The sequence below is a fragment of the Melozone crissalis genome, unplaced genomic scaffold, assembly GCF_028551555.1.
Source record: "Melozone crissalis strain CALT ecotype California unplaced genomic scaffold, PUWL_Pcris_2 ptg000027l_1, whole genome shotgun sequence".
NCBI classification, from domain to species: Eukaryota; Metazoa; Chordata; class Aves; order Passeriformes; family Passerellidae; genus Melozone; species Melozone crissalis.
Genome location: NW_026535805.1, coordinates 27673308 through 27697564, shown reverse-complemented (window position 1 = coordinate 27697564; position 24257 = coordinate 27673308). Strand labels below are relative to the sequence as shown.

General features: G+C 35.8%; 1 protein-coding gene across 4 annotated transcripts in view; it reads right to left on the bottom strand.

Annotated features, from left to right (window-relative positions):
* Positions 1–24257, bottom strand: part of RYR2 (ryanodine receptor 2) — a 381701-nt gene that overhangs the window by 155508 nt on the left and 201936 nt on the right. For all 4 annotated transcript variants that reach the window (XM_054280079.1, XM_054280080.1, XM_054280081.1 and 1 more), the window contains 9 exons: positions 23546–23664; positions 23022–23155; positions 19233–19474; positions 15624–15816; positions 13694–13910; positions 13366–13470; positions 8703–8806; positions 4542–4625; positions 1352–1511 (listed from right to left, as the gene is read on the bottom strand). In XM_054280079.1, coding sequence (XP_054136054.1) covers positions 1352–1511; positions 4542–4625; positions 8703–8806; positions 13366–13470; positions 13694–13910; positions 15624–15816; positions 19233–19474; positions 23022–23155; positions 23546–23664 — 1358 coding nt within the window. The remainder of the gene's footprint in view (positions 1–1351; positions 1512–4541; positions 4626–8702; positions 8807–13365; positions 13471–13693; positions 13911–15623; positions 15817–19232; positions 19475–23021; positions 23156–23545; positions 23665–24257) is intronic.

Sequence of the window (24257 nt, the reverse complement as noted above, 5' to 3'; positions counted from 1 at the left end):
CAGCACTTCAAAAGGCCACCTCTTACTTAAAGGTGCAGTATTAGGGAAAAAATTGATCCTGGGGAAAGCAGAGGAGTTGCACAAACACTGAATTATCTTCAGTGTTTTCCTAGTAGAGACTATACATATATTCCAGTCTGCAAACAGAAGAATTGACTCACTTTCTGTCTAGACCCAAACAGAGAACATAGATTTCCTAAATAGCTTACAGAATAACACAAAAACTTCATAGTAAGATACTGTAATGAACAATACTGAAATGCAGACATGAAGCATATTTTGCCACATAAGCATACCTGTATGTGATTAGGTAAAGTGCTTAATATATATAAAAACCCAGGTTATTTTATTATTTTACACAAAAGTTCTGCAAATAAAATGAATCTTGGTCCTGTAGAAGAACAAAATTTGACATATGTGGCACTGAAATGTAGAACTCAAATTTTTGTCAAAAACAAGGAAAAAAAAAGGTATGTACCTACAAAACAGCTCTATCTCATTTTTGCAAAAATAATGACCTTTTATTCTCAGCACAAAACCATGAAAACTCTTTTTTTCTCCAGGGGTAAATTGTCTTAAAATTTCACTCTGAAATGCTACCACACATTTATTAACACAAACGAAGAGACCTTTCTGTATAAAAAATTCACAAGCAATCACAAAAAGACTAGAAAATCTTAAGGGAAAACAGATGTATTGGAAATTAGGCTAAATTAGGCTCATGGTATACCCAATTGACTGGTTTTATGGTTTTTAAAGAAACCAAAGAACCTGAGTTTTCCTTTTAGTAATCCACTATATTTTATTCTTACTCTCCTCCCTTGTAACACATTGGGATAACTACCAAATAATATTCATATTCACTGGAGCAGAACAACTAAAATAGGACTGGAACTTTGAGACTGACTTAACTATTCTCAGTTCAAGGCCTCTGCCAGAAATAAATCATATCAGCCAAGTTATTACTAGAAGTTTACATTCTTATTTTCCTGGATAAACAAAATTATTCAATTCTCAGAACTGCAAACATTTAAATGATTCCCCTAGTGAAAGTCAATATTTACATATCTTAAAATACTGGAGCATGTTAGCTTCCTGCATGCAATTTTCTCACCCTAAGATTTAGATAGCATACAAGAATACACCACCAAGTTTTTTAATACTGCTTGTAAAAGAGTCTCATACTGCTATTAAGCAAGATTGCTTTAAATTATGTTGGGGGTTTTTTTTGGCTGACAAACTTTCATTCACTAGCTGTTTTTTCCTGACTGTGTGTCACCATTACTTCCATTTGGCTGTGAAATATCTCAATAAATAAGCGCTGTTTTAAGTGTCTGAAGTTAGCACTTACCTGCTGGATGCCATATGTCCAGCCTTGCCTTATACGGTCCCTTGCCCACACATTGTGAGCATTCTCTGCTAGTTTATCCACCATAGCTTCTTGAGAGGGGGTCAGTTTGATAAAACTCAGATCCATGGGTGCTGGCTTGTATCCACTCAACAACTGATAGCTGTTGAATGAAAACAGAACTTGCAGTTAATTTTTTTTTCTTGCAGAAAAGTAAGAGAAACCACTAAAGAAAGAAATAACATCTATGCAACGTATCTATGTAAGTATGATATCTGCCTTTGAACATAAAGAAAAATAATTTAAATTTGATTACTGATTTGTTTTTGATTTGATTCTGTTTCAAGCTAATTGCATCGTGATAGGATGAAGTAACTGGTAATGAAAGCTATGCAAAATGGTCTAAACCAAAATTGTTCTTAAAGTATTTTAGTAATGCCACATATTCAAAGTAGTAGATTAAGATGCTGTTTATCTAAATGCTTATAGCAACAATATTATTTCTACCTCTGAGCAGATGACAATACCTATTAAATTCTATCTACTTCCTACTGAAACAAGAAAATAGATTCTTCCTGTTGCATAAAGGGATGCTAAGAGACAGAGCAGGTCAAATGGCTTACTCAAGACCAGTTTTGAAATCCACCTTAAAATGTTTTCATAATAATTCATACCTTAACTCTCCTTCAAATCACAGGAGCAAATGCCTAAATCTAAGCATGACTTCAGAAGAGAAAGACAGCTTCCTCACTTTTTTTAAGGCTCCTAGGAATGCTACTTTTATAAAGTTATTCCCTTCCCATTAATTATAAGAATCTCCTACTTTAATCTCCTACTTTACTTATGAGCAAGCCTCCAACAGAGGACATAAAGCATTAAAGGTCTTTTCCAACTTAAGTGATTCTATTTCTCCTTCAGCATACAAAGCTGTTTTGGTTGAAACAAAAGGAGTCTGTGGAAAACAAACAACAGCATTCTCTCATTGAAATTCTACACCCTGGGGTGTATAAAGAATGGCTAGCTTAAATAATTGCTCAATTATTTTCTACACAATTTCGTAATTTTCTTTATTTGTACTGACAGAGAAGAACCCATAAAATTAAACAGTATTTATCCCCATTTATAGCCTAAAGTAATCAAATACTTTACCAATCTTAATTAATTCTTTTCTGTAACAACCATCTTAAAACACAGTTAAACAAATTATTTGTTGAAAATAATAATTTAAAATAACCAGGTATTTAAGAGGGATTACATCTATAAATAGGAGGTTGAATCTTCCTTCAAAATTACCACAATAAAAAGAAAAACTTTAAGCTAGAAAAAAAACAATTCAAGAACATCATTCCAAAATCAGCCCGCTACATAGTTCACAATCTGCAGGTTTCTATTACAGCAAGCCCCCACAGGAGTTCACTGCCCTCACAGTTTACCTCTCATCAGGTTTCTGTGAAGTCACTTTAGTGAGATGAGTAAAACAAGACAGTAACAGAAACAGTGAAACATTTGGAATTAGCACACTTGTCAGGTTGGCAATTACTGTGCTCTTTCCAGTCACACTCCCCTGCACAACCTTTTAGGAATGCAGCCACAATGTGTTCCTTTCCTTTTTGCTAGTTTTTTCAATCCATTATATGTAAGGTATCAAAATTCTAACTTTGTATGTATGGTATGACTTCAGGTTCCTACAGTTATGATGGTTAATGAAATTAAAAAGTCTCAACATTATTGGACTTCTTACATTAGAAAGTATAATTTCTTCAGACTTGAGATTTGGCTGCAGTTTTTCAAAAGCAGGAAATTTAATTCACTTGAACAATCTTGCAAATGCACATATACTTCTGCCCAGGAAATTCAGAACAAAAATACAGAAGGCCCTAGATATCTTTTCTTCTTTGAGAAATATACAGTTATTTTGGGATACCGAAACTGAAGAACAGTTTGGGGGGGAACTTAAAATAATACCCTGCTTTTATTCGCATTCATTCTGGCAAAGCCACCACATCAGGGATTCTGAAACTGCAATATCAATGGTTTGTAAATCTGTGCAGTAGGGTAGATACCAAAGACTTGATGGTCCAGGTTCTTACAGCTACCTTGTAGCAAAGTATTACCTAGAAGCCTGCAGGGATCTTGCCAGAATGAGGCACAGGCTTTTGGCTCACAAAAGGAAGAAAGAAGATGTGCTTTAGTTAAACGTGCTGGAGGTTGTTACACTGGCCTCAGGGACTGCACGTAACACAAAGGTATGGGTCAGTGAAGGATTGCAGTGAATAATGGAGATATGCAATACCAGAGGAACAGCTGTTTCTGCACACAACACATTCCTGCGAAGAGCAATGAGCTGCTACTGGTGGCAGGAACTCAGCAAGCAGCACTTACCATTGCTCTGAGTCATAGCCAAGGAAACTAAGTCACTGTCTTAAATTCAGGCATAACTGACCATGCAGAAGTTCTCATCTAGTAAAACTGTGGCATTTACCTTTCTGACTTCTTATATATTATATAATCTTCCTTCACTCCCTGGGCTCAAGCGTATGTTGGGCAACAAGGCTGTCAGATAGGCATAGGAAACTAAAGTTCCATTATCTCAGCTATGTCCAAGATCCCAAGTTCTTTATTCCCAAACTCTCTGTGCATATACTGGTGTTAAGAAGCCAGGGCAACTTGGCTGGGCCATAGGAGCTGGTTTCAGAGCTGTGGTAGTACAGGGCACTATACCATACCAGGCTAAGCCCAGTCCTACTAATGCCGATGCCAACATTCAAGACCACTTGGAAAAAAGTCAGGTGATTGTACCAGTTCTCTATACGTCAAGTCATGGCCATTTGAGAACTTTCAAAAGGGTCACCTTTAAATATCTGCAGCACTGTAAAATACATTGGCAAATTTACCGTAAAATTCTTTACAAAGCCTCTGTGATACACAAAATACATAAAGGAAATAAATAACTGTGAACGTCAGAAATTACAACATAGCAAAAAAAACCCTAAAATTTGTCTACACATTAGGTGACAAACACCTGGAAGAAAAATTGTAAATTATGGTATGTGAAAATTGCTGAAAATTCCTGAGAATGCATGCATGTACATGCAGGCCCAAGAACTAATAAAATTAGAAGTGTAAACATTGAATTGTTAAAATAAAATACACTTAATTCACACTGCCTAACAAGAAGACACACTGAACTTACTTCTTTGGAAGTTTCATTTTTTTCACTTTTTCTTCAGCACGTTCATCAGCAATTCCAACATGGCAGCCTAATGCAAGCAGGGTTCTAGGACACAGAAATCAGAGAGTAATTACTGATAATTTGATATTTAGAGTTCCTACTGTTTATAGGCACACTATAGTGCCTAAAAATGGCACTATAAAACAAATGAGACCTATGGAAATTATTATAGTATAATATGGAAAGATCAAGATCAGCCTTTTTGTATATGTAATAAGCTTTCTGATAGCGTTAAGAAAATGCCACAAGATGTTCCAAAAATATGAGTAAGGTACTTCAAAGTGTAGTATCATATAGTATATTTAATCTATCAGCTATCAGTTTGAAGATTGCCCTTTGAATATTATTTCTGCTTTATATTCATAGTGCTTACATACTCACTCATACTGCTTCATACCCACATCTTTATGTTTTATTACTTATATCACAGCCATAAAAATAAAAAAGGCATAAATATCACTTATCCTTATAATATGTCTTCATTCTAAAGAAGCCATTATTTAGAGATTTCAGTCAGATCTGGGTTTTTTAGGACAACACACTTCTGAAGACAGAATTTACAGCAGAATGCATGATAAGCATTAGGCCAAAAGTGCCAACTTATTCAATCTAGACAGTGTGTCTTGTACCTACCATGATGCTTATACTACAGAGCCACTGAACCAGCCCATTGTGGCCTAAATCTGCAAAATTCAGGTCATTTCAGAAAAAAACCCACTATTTATATAAACTTAAAACAGGGTCAACAGTACTAATTTGGTTTCTGATTACTTCAGACTTCTTGCTTTCCTTATAGCCACACTGCTTATGAGCATAAATTTTAAAATCTCATTTGTCTCCAGGATTTGTTCAGTAAATTATTAATTATTTGTTCCTGTATCTATAGTCAATGTTGGCTTATAGTCTTTTTAAGTCTAGGTGCATTGATAAAATATTGACATTGAAATTAACAGAAATCCTAGACAAAAGTCAGAGTCTTAACTTTGGAGTGAGATGAGAATTTTCTCAAAACCTGAGGGTGATAACCATACTTTTGAAAGAAACTGATTACAGAAGAAATCACAGGTGTAAATACCTTGGACTCCATTCCAAATTTTCCTGAAGTGGAAGAAAGGTGTCAAAGAAGGTTTTTATTTGTTCTTGCCACTAGCTGAAATGATATTTTCTTGTTGAAGTATGCTTCAACTATATTTACTGCTCTTGAACTGACTTGGGGGGGAAAGAGCATAAATACTCTTCTAACATTATTTCTTTTGGCAGATGAATTGTCTGTTTCAAGGAGATTCTTGCAGCATATTTTTAGTGCTAGCTACATGAAGTAAGTCCTACTCCTATGGACTGTGAACCCTGATTTAAAACTAGACAGTAAAGCCAGAAATGAGGAAATATCCAGTGGCCCCTTCCTGCAGAACACACTATCTGCTAAGAATACTCCATGCAGCTAGATTTCAACTGGCATAAAGAGTACATGATTCCTATAGAGCTATCACCAGCATAAGTAGGAGAACATATCTAATAGTGAAATGCAGTACAGAGGAGCTAACCTCTGGGAACCCTAATTTTCCTGTAATGTAAGCCAGGAATTATCTCTACCCAAACAAAACAAATTCAAGTAAGACTGCCACAGGAGGATAAAATGACAGACTGTACTGGCAGAATCTGAAAAACCATTAAAGCTCTTCAAACCTAAGCAAGAAAATGAAAAGTGGCTGAATGTAGCTCTCATCATCACAATGGTGGATGTAATTATCACACAAAACTGAGTAAACACACAGAAATGGGAAAGTCAGTCACAAAAAAATAAGCAAGAACAACCAGAAAAATATACAAGACCAAACTATAAAACATATATAAGCACGTGCAGAAACAGTATGAGCAAGCATATTTTAATCCTATGACATTTTCAGAGGCAACTAATTCCTGCATCTTGACATTTCCTACAGTATGTAATTTTTATAGCTCATAAAAGTATTCAATCTTACTTAAAATAAACAAAGATCCCAGTATATGGAAAATAAATGTTGTATCAGGTAATATGACTTAGATCTTCCTTGGTTTCTAACTCTCTCATCAGGCAGCAAAACTGCCAACAAACCACAAAGGAAAACAAAATTACAGTCAGCATTATTCTCCATGTTTTGCAACTATTTCAAGTATACAATTTGATGCAAATTGTAACGAAAATTATTAGAAGTTTTAAAATAACATTTTCTTTCCTTCCCCCCCCCCCATCAAGATTGACAGCTAGTAGATCGGACACATCTAGTAAAGAAATAGCCAAGACAGGTTACAATTCAAGTCATCATCTATGGATCACCTAGAACTGATTAGTTCACTGATTTTTCAACATTTTCAAGCATGTAGAAACAAACTGAGCAAGAGGGTCCTAAATCCCTGCACAACAGATGTCTACGTGATAAATACAACTCAATACTACAAAATTAGAACTTCATTTATCAGAAAACAAGGACTAATCCAAGGAGGTAAGGAAGACTTAGTTCACTAAGCATACACATTTTAAAACCCACTGAAGGACCGAGTGCTTTATATTTTGGATATTATCCATTTAATGGAAAGACTTTTTCTCGAGTAAGCAATAAAATGAATTAAAAAAGAGTAATCCATAACTTGTATGCTTATAAAACAAAAACTTGGGGATTTTTTACAGGGTTAGATTAGAAAAGCACTGGATACTGAACCAATAATCATCTACAGACTCATTAAATTTGTTCAATACTTAGTGGAACATCAGCAGTGTGCATTTAATTATGAGGGCATGATTTTTCTGCTGTTTGAGCCATATTACATAGAGTATTCTAGGAAAATATCTAACCATAGTGGAAGCTAATGACATCATCTTTTGTAGTTTCATTAAAAAGGAATAATCTATTCTGAATCCTTAGCACATTGCTCTGCTGATGAGAAATGCTCAAAAACTTTCCTTTTAATTCTAATATCTACCCGTAGAAAATCTGAACTTATTTTCTTGCTTCCAGTTCAATTTCTCTCTGAATGCTTTACCTCTAAATAATGGCAAGCTATTAGGGTCATAAATATGACCCTGAGTACTCAGTTTCACACTGAGTAATTTATTTACTGTGGGAATGGTAGATCAGTAAATAGTGCAGAGAAGCTGGCCTGAAAATAAATTTGCAAGAAGTTCTAGAAGAGGTGTTCTACATAGCTTTCCACTATGAGGATATAAAGGCCTTTTCTTAGGACAGTATATTACACTATCAGTTTACATGGCAAAGGTATTAATATAGGCCAATCTTCACAGAAAAGTAAAATCACATGCAGACATTCATCATTTGTAATCTCTCTGAATAGTAAAAAGCAACTATATTCTAACAGGAAAAAAAAGAAAGAATAGATTAGAAGTATGGCTGACTGGAGAACCACATCTACCGTCAAGCATTTATCAGTTTGATCAGTATTTCTACACATTGGCTACATGCAATCCTACATACGGGAGAAATTACTTACACTAATAGATTTTTCAATTAATTCACAGCAAAGCAAGAACTCACAACTCCTTGACTGAAAAAGCTGAGGTGAGGAATTGTATCCTTGTAAACCACAAAACTAGATTACTTCAACAAACCCTTTAACGTCCCATTGAAATTTGCTAGCATTCCAACTGGAGAGCTTCTATGACATTCACACATCTAACCACTCATCCACAAAAGGAGGGAATGCCTGCTGCTGTTTGTTCTGTGGCAAAATGCACACTGACACAGAAATAGCAGCAAGGGGTCCTGAAGAAAAGTTCTTAATTTAAATATCTATTGAGTGTCAAAGTGTGTTTTATCAATAAAGAAAATTGAAAAAATTAAACTAAATTGAATAAAATCAAAGAAGCAAAGATTTTTTTTTCAAATCTTGGATCTATTTCATCCTAGATGAAAACTCTCTGAATTTTCATTTCACAATCAGCATTACAACAATAATTCTAAAAAGACTATCAAAGTCATTTTCAATGCCAAATACAGAAATCATTAATGTATCTCACTCCCTCATTTGCATATTATTACCCTCTCCTACACATCAAATTTTAATTTGCATATCAATTTATAATTCTGGAAACGCTAACTATAAATTTCAAAAGTTCTAGAAACTTACTTCAGTGTTTCAAGTGACATTTGCAAGTTATAATTTCTTTCCTGCTCCGGCAATTTGGAGAACTCCACTAAGCATGGGTGTTGTCTTTTGTTGTCGTCTCTAACCTGAGAAAAAAGAAAAAAAATTACATGCCTTAACATGCCTCAAAAACTAAAAGAAATTGAAAACCAGTCAATCCACAAGGTACTTAAAGCTGATCCTGTTAGAAGTACTCAAACTGGATGACACCTCGAAACAGAAAGTATTCTGTATTCTCAGAGCATAGTCTTCAACAAGGCACAATTTGCATTTGAAAATAAACTTCAGATTTGCATATCTCAAGTGGAATAAATGCAAATTTGTGCACACTATTATACAGATGTTCACAGGAAATACGCAAAGTTCAAGAACAGTGCAATCTATATTGTTTTAACATTCAGCCATAAAGTACCATCTCATCTTCAACCCCATGTTCCAAAAATTCTACATCCAGTTTGTATAAATATGTTGATACAGATAGTACTGAAATCCTTACCCAATGAAAATAACAATGTAAAAGAAATCTTCCCTATATCTTACTTCTGAAAATGTTTGTTTCTAAGTTATTTCTAGTACACAGAAGCAGAATATGACTGTTAGGAAGACACATATGAGTGTAACATGAATTTACCTTTAGTGTAGTGATAGGAGAGCCATACAGACTGTAATTTACAAAATCCTACATTTCATAAACATGCAAATATGATCAGAAACATTTTTGACCTCCTCTATTTTACAAAGGTTTAATCTAACACTAGGCATAACCTAGAAAGGCAGCCTCGGAGGCTGTGATAACCAAGGACTCTATAGCTCATCAACTTAGAATCATAGCTACAGTTTAGCCAACAACGACATTAGTTTGAAAATATTAACTAAAAGACCCCAATGCAATTGTTAACATCTGCCCAGTAACATCTTAGTGTCAATCTTATAATGACCACAACTTCACCATTTATACTGACCTTTAATGGTTCAAAGTGGAAGTTATTGAAAAATAACATTATTGATTTTTGATCAATCAGATAATTCTGCTGGAAAACTGAATGCTAACAGTTGAAGTTAAAAAGCTTAATTGTTATAATTTTTCAAAATTGATATTTACACTATTACTTAATCTAGTTTATTTAATGTCATGAAAAAATCACATTTCTCTATAACGTTGCTGAGTAATGTAGTTTTTGCATTTTGATTCAAGCACATAATTTTCAAATTGAACAGCAGTCATTTATTTATGTTTTGGACTGAAAAATCTTTACAGTCTCCAGGGGGTATTTATCTTGATTTGATAGGATTAATGTTCTTTGGACAGACAACACAGGCAATTCAACTGCCAAAAACTTAAAAAATTTAATAGACGGTAAAATGAGAAATGTCTTTTACTAGCGGTGAAAGTGTTTATTTACGGATTCCTAAGATCTTTGGTAATCTGTATATTAAAAAATTGAGTATAGTCTCTGAGTTTAGATCTGTGTACAGCTAATTTAAGTCTTGGATATCAGGTATTTTCCTCAGAAATCCAATTTATTTCCCCTAGTGACACTATTTCTGTCCTACAACTACAATGTATAATAATTCTATCATATAGCTAACATATTTTGTGGGTTGCCTTGTAGTTTCCTGGGGTATTTTTTATGAGAATAAAATAAAAATCTACTGCCTTGAAAACAAATTTCATTAGTGGCAGAACTCATCCATCAATTCATAATTTTTGTGGCTGGTTTTAAATGTGCAGTGACATTGAACAGAAACAAAGATATGCAGATGCATCTCATTATTTCAATAGCTCACATATTCAGAGTTAAATTATTTTTCTACATTAACTTGCTATTTTACTTTGTTACATGCATAGAATGCAGTAGTAATAGGACATGCAATAGTGGGTATCAATTTGGTGATACAGCATACAGATCTGATGATGCAGACGTAGGAGAAATATAAAAGGCTACAGCAGAAATTTTTGATAATCTGGAGGATCATTTTAAAAGTCTGTCTATTAGCCTTTTAACTTTTAGACGGTGAAAAAACACCACTAGTTACTACATACAATGCATCTTGCTCTGAAGTAAAAAGACAAAATCTAATATTAGAGGACTTGTGTGCATCTAACCAAGCTAATTTCTGTGCCATGCCTTCCCCCACTACTTAGTAACTGCAGTGCATGAATTCAGATAACTACAATTGGCAACAGGGGCCTAAATGCAGCCAATACAAAACTGGGAGGAGCTGTTGACACCTTGGAGAGTAGGGAGGCCCTGCAGAGAGACCTGGACAAATTACAGGCCTGGGAAATCACCAACCCCATGAAATTCAACAAGGGAAAGGGCCAGATTCTACACCTGGGGTGGGGCAACCCTGGATGTATGGACAGACCAGGGAATGAGACACTGGAAAGCAGTGCCAGGGAAAAGGACCTGGGAGCCCTGGTTGACAGCAAGCTGCAGATGAATCAGCTGGAGATGAAGCAGTGCCCTGGCAGCCAGGAGGGTCAATCCTGACCTGGGGGGCATCAGGCACAGCATCACCAGCCGGGCAAGGGAGGGGACTGTCCCCTCTGCTCTGCACTGAGGTGGTCTCACCTCAAGTGCCAGAGTCAGCTGTGGGTGCCACAACCCACAGAAAGTCATGATACTGTTAGATGGTGTCCAAAAGAGGGCAATGAAGATATTGAAGGGCCTTGAGGGGAAGGTATTTGAGGAGCAGCTGAGGTCACTTGGTCTGTTCAGCCTGGAGGAGACTGAGGGGAGATTTTATTGTAGTAACAGCTTCCTCAGGAGGGGAAGCAGGGAGACAGACACTGATCTCTTCTCTGTAGTGTCACTGACAGAACCCATAGGAATGGCCTGAGCCTAAACCTCAGCGGAGGTTTAGGTGGAATATTAGGAAAAGATTCTTCACCCAGAGGGTGGTTGGGCACTGGGACAGGCTCCTCAGGGAAGTGGTCACAGCACCAAGCCTGAGAGACCTAAAGAAGTGTTTGGACAACACTCTTAGACACAGGGTGGGACTCTGGGTAATGGTGCTGTGCAGGGTCAGGAGCTGGACTTGATGATCGTTGTGGATCCCTTCCAACTCTGGGTATTCCATGAAACTGATAAAATCATTTGTGAGGAACCAGTATGACTAAGGAATCAACCTCCAGAAAATTATCAGCATATGCTCTATCAGGATCCCAAAGAGAGTGCATCCTACCACAATGCATTAAAGCAAGGTAATTTAAAATATTCAACACCTATTTTCATTTTGAACATAACTAACTTTATCACTTGGTACTTATCATATATGGTTTAAATAGTGTTCAACTGTACAATTAGACTCTCAATATGTAATGGTACACTAAGAGTTCCTGCAGATTGCTGCACAGCTGGTATGATTACACCACAATTAAAATGTTTTGACACAATAATTTAACTGAGGTTTTGCATTTGGTTTGGTGGGGAAATTAACTACAACAAAATCTAGAGATCATCTCTGGTAATCATATATTTTTTAAGTATACTGCTGTATGCTAAACCAAATAAATACCTATGCCCAGTTATCTTAAATGTGTAACGTGAACTCCTCAAAAGCCCAAAAGCTTTTTAGTAACAAAAATAGAATACATACGTGTTTTTACACTTATATTTAGTACATACAGCATGTTTCTATATATTCTTCACAGCAATATTTCTTCATAAAGCAGCATTTGGGAAACAAATAGTGAGCATGATAACATGATCATTTTTTACTGATGAAATGTTGAAAGAAATTTTTTTTCATACTCCATGAAAAGTAGGAAAGAGATAAGAAAATAGTTACATACAGCACCTAATACAGACATGAAACTGAAGAAGTGGAGAACATGAAAGCAAAAATCAGATTTAATTGAATTTTCTATAGGCAATACTTATTTGGAACTTTGAAAGAGTAATGTCAGCACATGTAAAGAGAACCAAGAATAACTGTTTTCATTGGCCTATTCCATCAGTCAGTCGAACATCTTGCTCCAAGAACAAAAAGGAGGTGAAAAATTCACTATGTGCTTTCTGTGCTGACAGTTAGACTGAAAATTTCAGCACCAAATTGTCACAGACATCTTTTATGAAAAATCCTTTCCTTAGGATTTTTCCTCCTGAGAAGCTGAGAGGCCTCAGGAACAAAATGCAAACAATGGTTATCTGCTAATGTGGAATGCAATGGTTGGATCTTTGATTGGCCCAAGTTGGTTGTTTCTAATTAATGGCCAATCACAGCCCAGCAGGCTCGGACAGAGTGTCCAAGCCACAAACCTTTGTTATGATTCCTTCGTATTCTATTTTTAGCTAACCTTCTGAGAAAATCCTTTCTTCTATTCTTTTAGTATAGTTTTAATGTAATATATATCATAAAATAATAAATCAAGCCTTCTGAAACATGGAGTCAAATCCTCGTCTCTTCCCTCAACCTGAGACCCCTGCGAACACGGCCACACCAAATTCCTTTAATACCAGAATGCTTATTCAGAAATGCCCAAGTGCCATTGGTTTGCACATGCCTTTGGTAGGATAGTGTTTAAAACCTTACTAATTATGGAGGCAATGATGAAAAATGCAGTTCCATTAGTACATTGAAACCAATGTACTAAATCATACAATGCAATTAACAGAAAATTAATTTGGAAGGTACATACTGGTCCATACTGCCAACCAAGTTCAATCTTATTCATAACCCAAAGTTCATGGATGTTCTCTGCTAATTTTTCTCTAATCCTTTCCAGGTGAGGAGGCAAAACAATCTAAATAGAGAAGAGATAAGAGAGGAAGAGGCTATTACAAATAAGTTGCTTGACATGCCATCCCAACTGTCATAACACACAAAGTTCATACAAACCAGATCTCAATAAATCCCAAGAAAATAAACAAGTTTGGGAAAAGGTGCAAATTCAACCAAATGAAGTAAAATAGGCATGTAGTATGTGTGTATTTAAAAAGGAAAATGCCATCTTTCCATTGCCATACCTGGCTGGTATCTACAGGAACTGGAGTGAAAGCTGCTTGTGAGAGAGAAACAGTGGGACCCAACAGGTCTCTTGTGTAGCTACGATCTTGTTTGTACTCTCGGCTGTTCTCCACTTTCAGCTTCTCTTTTGGTAGTACAGCTTCAAAGCATGGAGCATATCCAGGGGGAGGAAGGAACTTGAACTCTCCATGGCGACCTCCAAGCAAGAAACGAACCCTGTAAACATCAGAATTACTTTAGATAACCAAGACACTTCTGGTGGAAAGCCTAATCAGTCTCTAAGCCTAAAGAATACTAAATGTTATTTTTAAAAGGGAAAAAAAAAAAAGGGAGGGGGGGAATGTCAATGTTGCAGCTTTTTTTCATTGTTTACAGTTCAATTTTCTCTAACTGCTGCTGGTTTATGATGTAGGAGATTGAAAAAACACAGAAAAACAGAAAAAGTAAATTATTCTTTTTTCTAGTTAATTTTACTTCACTAAAGACATTTTAAATGACAAGACCAATAATCTTTGAGAGACAGAATAATCAGTTTACTCAGCACACCTTTAAAGTAAGCAGCAGCCTTTTGAGTCTCCAAAGGCAGAGATTAAAACCCAGAGTAATCAATCAAGGACTTCAGAACTCTCTCCATTGAGGAGGTCTCCATTCAAACTCTTTTGAGAAATGAACCTAAAACCCCGTGGTTTTTTCTTTTCTCTCACAAAACACTAAATCTTTAGGACACAATACAGAATCTCCTAAATTTCCTTCCCTAAAACTTTTGTCATATTAATAGAGACTCAGGGGAAAACACTCTTTTATTAATGAAAAATGGTAAATATGTCATGGCCCTTTATTACTGAAAAATTCAATCAATGAGGTAATAATGGTGTAGCAATGACATAATACTAACAGGACCTAGCCATGGCATAATACTGAAAAATCTTCCTAGAACACTGCCATCCAGAAGGAATCAAAAAACACCCAAAAGACTAGCCTTAAACCAAAATAATCTTTTCTGTTTACTGAGTATCTTATCGGATTTTTGTTAATGCTATACCAGTACACACTCAAAAACCATATGCAGCACACAAATAATATCTGTCAGTAATATCTCTGATAACAGAAATAAAGCATGCAGATATATGATTTTACTACATTTTCTCTCCTGTACTATCAAAAGCAAAGTCTAAAGGAGTGTATTCTGCATTTGGAGCAAAGGATGGGTGTGTGCTCTGTGTGACAGCTTTTAGCTTCTATGGTATCCTTTGAATGATCCCTCAGAGAACATTGCTCCACCTTCAACAGAAATCAGCTTTCAGCCTCCACCTTTGCCAGTCCTGATAACGTTGGTCTTCCCAATGAAACATCACAAAACCTTTTTTAATATTATAGTTTCAAATTTCTCAGTACATGGAAGCAGATATTTGGCACCTCAAGTGTGACTTGAAATTTTATAAAAAACCAATACAGCAACCAGAATACAGATTGAATTCATTTTAAGTCATGCTGCAGAAGAGGAAGTGTATGACCACTATTTCTTAAGGTAAGTGCAGATAATGCCTCTTTTAATAATAGTGACTACCTCATAACAGGTGAATTAGGGAAAATATATCTTTAATATCAAAGGCTGATGCAAAATGCTGCCCTGGAGTGAATGCGTAGCAAAGTGTCAGCAAAGAAATATTAAGATGTTTCTAATATATGTCTGCAAACCACCAGAATACACTGGTGTGCTAAAAAGCAATAGATGCACTGGGTCTTCAGGACTTCTTTGTAGCTCTCACTATTCAAGAATTGGAACTTGGCCAAAAAAAAAAAGTCAGAAAGAGAAATGAGAGCAGACAGCCTGGGAAATATTCAGCACATCCATCTATACAGAAAAAAAAAAAAAAACGAAAAAAAAAACCACCAAAAAACCACCAAACAACTCCATGGGATGCTAACTTTATTCCTGCAGAGAAGCTGACAACTGGGAAGAAGAGGCCATCAATGTTGAAGTTTTCAAACATTCCTTGAACGGGCTGACCATTTATTCGGAAAGAGATGCTGGGGGCACTCAGGTCCAAACAGCAGCTAATAACATCATCAGTTCTTAATAGATGTTGGTTGGGAGAATTTACTGATCGTGCTACACAACCTATGGAAGTAACAGAGACACATTTAGTGAAACTTATGAAAAACACACTGGTTTTCACAGCAGTCTAAAAAAGAGAAAAATATCATTTTAGAGCATAAACACATTAATACACAAATATCTAACCTAAGACATCCAAGACCTGGTTTTAAGCTGGCAATATTGTGAATAACAGCATACAGTCACATCAACACAGCTCTCATCATTCTGTCTTCAGACCTTTATTCAAGCCACATCTCCAAACACTCAGCTTAATCCTTGCAAACCAAAATAAATAATAAAATAAATAAATAATAAAACTCAATTACATTTAATGTGAGAATAATTACTGATATCCATATAAACAGTCAAAATCAAGAAAAGTACATTTTATTCCTCACATTGCAACCATTAGTACCTAATATGAAGCCTAGCATACTTTTCTAGAGAATGCTTCATTATTTAGACAAACAAAACTATCTCACTTTGAATTATTTATGGAAAATTAGGTACTCCCTGTTAATGGTCATATCAAGGTACCCTTCCAAACTTGTATGAGAGTATATACTATTCAGTTTCATCATTAAATTGCAAACCAATTTTTTCAGCAATATACAAAGACAGCTGCATTTTGAAGGCATATATATTCAGTACTATATGTATATTTTAAACAGTTTTTATGAATTCTAGAGAATTATTCTGTCTGACATCAAGTTTACACAAGCACACCTGCTTCCCAAGAGAAACAAGCTATAGAATTTAGAAATAGAAAATGTTTTTGTCTGAAATTTACTGTCACCTACAGTACAGAATTTTTGAAAAAACATGGAAGCTGTTTGAAAACACGTCTACATATGTTTTCCAAAAATAACTTATGCACTGTCTGCAAGAGATACTTCATGATGCATACTAAGAACAGAGCACTAACTTTTTAACTAGGGCATCCAACTTTTGTAAACATGAAAGACTTAACTAGCACTACGTTTCTAGGAAGAAGCTGAAGGCATGTGGCTTTATCAGAAGCAGAAATAATGAAATCTTAGTAATTTTTCTACAAGCTAATTTTCATGTACATATCTCCCTAACCCCTGAGGAAAAAGAAAAAATACCAACACTTTCAAAACTCTATATATGAAAAATGACTTTGTGATACTGCCAGATGAAAATATCACAGCTGAGAGTTACTATAAAATAAATCACTGAAAGAAACAATCAATAGTAGGGATAACAAAACACAAAAAAATCTACCAATGAAGAGTGGATATTTTATTTACTCAAAGAATGCTACTTGAGACCAGATGCCTTTTAGACACTAAAATTTTGGCAAATATAGGTTATGGAAATCAATGCATGCTGACTGCTAGCAGAAATACGCATTTGTCATTGATAAATATACAGTAGAGCAAATTATCTAAATGCCTTTTCTGGCCCTAGGCTTTAAGGATCTGTGAATTCCACTTCTCCATAATAGGTTATTTCAGGACTGAAAAACCAAATGTAAATTGTGATTCTCATACAGGCTTGGTCCAGAACAGAAATTTGGGGGCAGAAATTATTGTTGCTATTCATTAATACAGTAAATATTTCATGGTGAGAAGGTTATTCTTAAAATGCCATTGCAGATTATCAAGATGCAGCCTGGATTGTGGAAGCCAATTGATTGTCAATTAGCCAATTATTGTTGCATATTGATTGCCAATATGCAACAGCTTAAAGATCTTCCACGTTTGAGAGGTATGTATGTGTTACACAATATTATCAGCAAAGAAAGAAGACACAAATCTTTTCAAACCTACCAGCCACATGCATAACAGATGAAAAAATTGCAGATACATTTGTGGTCTAATCTATTTTTTTTCGGCAGGACTTGAGAACCACAAACAACCATTCATTTTTTGTGTCGTTACATTTCTCACTGAAAAGTTTGCAGTGGGTAGAAAAATAATTTTGATTTTCAGTAATCCTTTGTTTCCTCCCTAAAAGTGACCTTAAGTACAAAAGCTATCTTGGTTAGCTCATTATTTTCAGGTTCTTCTGTAATAATACTTTTTCTGTCAAACTCAGTCACGACACTTGTAATGAGACCATTAATTATGCATCATTGTTCCAAAGTAATTCTCACTACACACGCGAGGCTAAGTAGCAGCTTCTTGCCTAAGATGCCACTCCAGTTGATATGCTATTATTTATTAATAAAATCCATTGCTATTTTGATTGCAAAGTTCTTTTGAAATGTAAAACTATATTATTTTCCAAGTATCAAGCTTCAATGCCTCAAAACTGCAAAAACTTTGGATGAGGGAGCTGACTCACTAAATTATCTCTCTTGTCTGCTAAGGTGCTTTAGAAAACCTGCTCATAACTTTATAGTGGAAAGAACTGTCAATCCAAAGAGCATTTCCCAGTTTCCAGGCTGTTCTCTAGTTCACCACTACCCAATAATCTCTCAAAAATTAAAAGAAAAAAAAATCTTCTCAGCAAGGTGAAATCATAGTAAAATCTCCTTTCAGAATGTTCAGGACTGTCCAACTGTAGGACTACCCATGCTAAATTATATCTGGGAATTTTTTCACAAAAGTCAAAACTTGGGAAAAAGATTAAGAAAGAAGAGAACAAGCTACCATTATTCTGATTTTGCTAAGCTAACCTCGTCTGAAGAGAGAATAAAGTATTTGTGGAATCAAGAGTAAATAAAAATGCTTTAGATACTGAGTTCGGCTTTCTCTAGTACTAGAATCTTCATGCATAAATTACTATTAACAATTAGATCCAAAGTAAGCCAAGAACATTTTAAAGATGAATACCTGAGCAAATACATCATATGCAAGCTAGAAATGTGATTCTGCAAGTTTTGCAATAATCAGTCCTAATGCATGCAAATAAAACATCACTACATAAAAAATATCTTGTTTTAAATGTATGGTAAAAAACATTTTAAAATCTTCTTCACCTCTGAAGTATCTCTGAACTTCTAAAGACTCATATAAAAATCTGGCTTGAATAAAAAAAAACCCAAAAATCTAAAATGAAGAGTCCTATTATTTAAATCTCTCAGACTGTTCTTAGACTACCACAGAGGAATTACAAATCCAGATGACTGTTTGTTGTACTTCAATTTTTGCAGCTTTGAAGATTTAAATAAGATTTTCATGGTTACCATGAACACAGAGTCCCCCTATCCACACCCCCCCCCGAAATCCCAGCCTGAAATGTAAATTATTAGTCTACCTGCATTACTTCATACAAACCAATTTTTTTCAATGGACATTGTCAGTTTAAATCATATTCTGATATAGGGTACTGTTTCTGTATGTTTCAAGTGCCAGCTGAAATAAATTATTCACTTTGCTGCTGTTGAAACCAAATTCACTGGGATTGCAAATACAATTATAATGTCTAAACAAAAGTCATCAACAACCACAAAATACCCAAGAGAATACCTGACCACAGATGTAGACCATCAAAGCCATAGGAATATAGGTCATCACCAACACCATTTCCTCCCCATTCTGCTCCTCCTCCTGGGTAGGGTGAGTAGCCTTCTGTGGAAGCCCAGCCCACTCGCAGGTGAGTTGATTCTGCAGTCACAAAGGGCTCTAGATGGTCCACCATAAGTTCATAGTACCATTTTCTGTACTGGGCCGAGCCTTCACTAATCCCCAAGAAGATGTTGGGTCGCATGCTTAAACAGAAAGAATAAAAGTAGTTATTAAAATCTTATCTCATGGACAAGATGAACTGCTGTGTATTTTTCATTGACTGAAATTTCAAGCTAGTTTTGTGTGATTGAAACAACAGAAGTAATTTTACTTCACAGAAACACAGGTTGGAAAAGACTGCAAGGAGCATCTGGTGCAACCTCTCTTGATAAAAAGACAGGACAAGATGGCCCAGCATACTGTCCTGCTGAATCTTATACGTGTCCAATGTTGGGTAATCCACCATTTCCCCAGCAAGATTATTCCAATGAATGATTCTTCTCATTCTGAAAAATGTTACTCTTTTCTCCAATCAGAATTTCCCCAGGAGATACCTGTACTCATTACCCTTTGGCTTTTCCATGTGACTCCTGGCTGCACCTGTTCCTCTAACTGGAAAAATGGAAAAAAAGAGGTAGCTTCAGCTCCAATACTTTTCACTTGCACTCCCAAATCTTTATAGTCCTTCTTGATTCTACCCAGGTTTCAGCTTGCTGTGCCATTTATGCCCCCTTGAGAAGAGTAATAATGGATAGCAATCTGTGCTCTGAACAAGCTGAGGCACCCTCTAGGCAACATCTGAGACATTAGCTCCCAGAAGGCAGTATATTTAGTTATTTATTTATTCATTTAGTCTGGTGAAAAATGGTCTATACATTTTAAGTTAAAAAAATGTGTGCTTCAGTAACTGAAACAGTATTCTCACTCAGATGCCAATAGTAATTGGTTTATGTGTTTGAACCATTAGTAGATGTTAAATCCTGAAAAAAAAAAAAACCCACAGCTATTCACCAGTTACCAATGTAAGTGTAGTAAGTACACATTGCAGGTTGAATTTTACATAGCAAACTGCATTCTGTAACACTTATCCATTCAAGAGAGTAACATTTTAAAAGATACAAAAGTGAAGAGTCATTCTATTCCAAAATTCTCTTGTACCCCTTCCTTCTTTGTTCCAAGTCCTGTATAACTCAGTAATTTGCAGTGGTTGTAGAAATCTTTAATATCAATTTTATGCCCTTCCTGCTGCTGGTTTCACAGTACTTCACAAGACTACTTTCAAAAGGGCAAGCTACTACTGTACTTATTCAATATCTAGCTGAAGAGCAATATTTAGAGTCATATCATAAGGTCATGAGGGAGAAAAAAGAATGAAAGAAACCTATGCTTTTCTAATCTGATTTTGGGGATAATATTGAATATAGACTCGCATACCAAAAAAATCTTTCTTCAGGCAGTCATTTCTGTGTCAGCTTTGTACTAAGAAAGACATTCAATCTTGAATTAAAATCATAGAGCACAGAAGCATCCAAAATCAATACTAGTTATATTTCTTCAATGGTGGGTTACCCATATTGCAAAAAATCTTTTAAACTTCTAGACTGAGTGTATGTAGTCTTCACATTCCTCCACTAGATTCAGTTATTACTTGTATAAATATTTTCTTTCTCCATTCATGCTGATTAATCAAAAAACTATAGATAGCTCTAAGGTAGTCTCAGTGTGCTTTCTGGTAGAGGGAATGCAGGGGGAGGAAGAAAGGCTGGTATGGGCGGCTAAATACAAGTCAGTGTAAAAGCAGACTCTACTGATTTGTTTGCTTATAAAATACCAAGTTCTATCAGGTAAGACCAATACACTGTCCTTCTAGAAGCATATGGGTTGTCTTTTGCCAAATGTTTAAGTATAGATACTATTCACATTGTTCCAAGACAAAAATTTAATGTACTTAAAACCAAAATGTGTTTGAGAAATTTATCTTCCAGAAAATTAATATTATTTGTAAATTATTACTCTTTTCAGCCTGAACAGAGTAGCACCTTATTATGCTTTTGCCCAGACTTCACAATTTAATCAACCTTATCAGCCAAATTCCTCTTGCTCAAAAGAGGCTTGTGAATAGAATTTTCCATGAAAAAGTATGTTAAAAAGCAATATCTTAGAAAGTTCCAGTAATAGCCTAGAAAGCTCTTTTGCAAATATTTTTGGATCAAGGTATACATGTCTTTGTCTAACACTAAATTTCTTCAATGATTCCTTGTTCTTATTGACTTTTGAAGAAAATGTTTTCTTTATAACCGCAAGAATAAGAATCTTCTCATTCACACCTTTCTGTTGCAAAGCAAAAATATGGAACAACTAATTTGCTTTTCTATCCTTTTTGGGAAAGTCTGTGCTCCTTATAAAAGATCTAAAGTCATCCCAGAAGCTCAATCACTAATTGCAGAATCACCAAGGCTGGAAAAGACCTCCATGATCATCGAGTCCAACTTTTGATCAAGTATCTTCATGACAACTAAACCACAGCACTAAGTGCCACTAAGTCACGTGATTTCTTGATCACTATCAGGTATGATGACTCCACCACTCCCCTGGGCAGCCTGTTCCAATGCTTAACCACTCCTTCCATGAAAAACTTCTTCCTGATGTCCAATCCTCTCCTGGCGCAGCTTGGAGCTATGTCCTCTGGTCCTGTCACTGGCTGCTTGGGAGAAGAGGCTGACCACCAGCTGGCCACAGCGTCCTTTCAGGGAGTTGTAGTAAGTGATAAGCTCTGTCCTGAGCCTACTCTTTTCCAGAGTAAAAAAAACAGGCTCCTCAGATCCAGATCTGTGCTCCAGATCCTTCCCCAGTGCCATTGCTGAGCACTGGACACACTCCAGCACCTCAAAGTCCTCCTTGTAGTGAGGGGCCCGAAACTGAACACAGTATTCCAGGTGTAGCCCCACCAATGCCAAGTAAAGAGAGACAATCAGTTCCCCAGATCCTTTAGCTTTAAGAAGCCTCCTTATAATAGATAGTGTAGGTTTTTTATGGTTTTCAGCCTCTAGTAAATCTTATGCACTCTGAATTATAAGTACTATTTCTGTATTTCCATTTTCATTCTCAATCAATGATTGAGATTTTTAAAAATAAAGAAGTTTGAGACAGAAGATCCCACAGATCTTCTCACAAGGCCACATTCTTTGGCCTCAGCATCAATTAAAACTCTCGAAAAAGACTATTTATTATTTACTTAATAATACTTGTAAATGATACTTTACCAATTTAAGATGTTACTAGCTTCATCTTGTTATTAATGTCTGCTTGAAGGTGTCTTCCAAAAGTGAAAGGAAGGGTGAAGGCACTCTCTAAATATTCTAGGCAGTGATTAAGGTATTTAGCACTAAATTCTTAACTTTGACCAAAGATCATAATTTTGTCCTCAGAAGATCATAAAGGCAATCACAGGACATTAGTTGACAATACTTTGAATGCACAGCTAGTTCTAGACCATAATCTTTAGAAAAGACTGCAGCTTTGCAGACTTAAAATAGTTTAGGGCAGCTATAGTTTGCGACAGCTCTCACTGAGCCACGTTTCCAATTTATTCACTACAGCAAAGGGAATTTAAAATCCTAGTAAGAATCACAAATCACAACAAAAGTTTTGGATGCAAAAGAGATTTTCTGTAGTGACTATTTCTTTTAAGCTCAAGTTGGGGTTTTTTTCCTTTGTTCATAGATAGAGATTTTTTCTTTCTCTTTGTACCTGCTCACATGGTTGACAAGGCGTGTCTGTAAGAGCAGATCTCTTCCTGGCAGGAGATTATCACAGATTAAATGTTGATTAGACCGCACAGCTACTCCATGACAAACACACAGGGAACACAAAACATCCAAAACCTGAAAAAAAAAGAGATTCTTTTAATCTTAAATACTTTTTCATTGTCATGGTTAATTACTTCAGGCAATGTAATGCTCTATACTTTGTTACTGGAAGACATGTAATAGTATGTAATTTATCCAACACAGTGGTTTTATTGTAGAACAATTCTGAAATTCTCCTAACATTAAAACATTCTTCCCACTTCCCTCACAAATTGTTATGTATCAATGGTTTTTGCCAAAAAGAAGGTAATATTTCTCTTTGCTTCTTCAAACTGCTTCTATGCATTTTTGGATAAGTTTTATTTCTCATTATCAAAACAGCATTAAAGTATTTGAAATTAACTTCCACACAGAAGAATGAGCTTGCTTTGTTCATCTAAATATACTTGTTTAGTCTTTACCTACCTTATGGTTTCTTCCATGCTTGTCCAAAAGACAGATGATTGATTTAATATGTCCTTCCTTAATAATATTGAGAGCTTCTGGGCTTTCTACCAACACACAGTGTAAAACCTCTAGAATTCCTGGGGGGGGGGGGGAAGAATTATTTCATCAATGTGCATATAATGTCATAACTATACATAATAGTTAGCAATCTGTTGCTCATGAACATGAAATAGTTCCAAAAATCATTGTGTATGACAAACAAACCAAAGAAAGCAGCAGCCACTGCCATGAAGAATCATTAGCCTTAAAATGTTTCTCTGCAATGGGGAAATAAAACAAACTCCCACGTGTACTGGACCAAATCAACACCTGCTTTGGGATCTTCTGCCTTTGGGGAAGGGAAATATTGTACATGGAGTTCATCATTATCTATTGCTACAGTTGTGGCCGCAATGAGAGAAAACAAAGGGGCTGAAGGAAAGCTGAGAAGCAGCCTTCAGTCTAGAGATATGCAATCCCTATTAGCAATGTACAGCTCTCCTCATTCTGTCTTCAGCCCTTTATTCAAGCCACATCTCCAAACACTCAGTTTAATCCTTGCAAACCAAAATCCACAGCATGAGTCTTGTGCTCTTTGCCACTCCCTCTTTCCATTCAAGGAAATTGTAGCACTGCAAACTCCCCCTTATGTGGGAAAAATAGTGGTTTTGTCTGATGGTTCTCAGTGAGA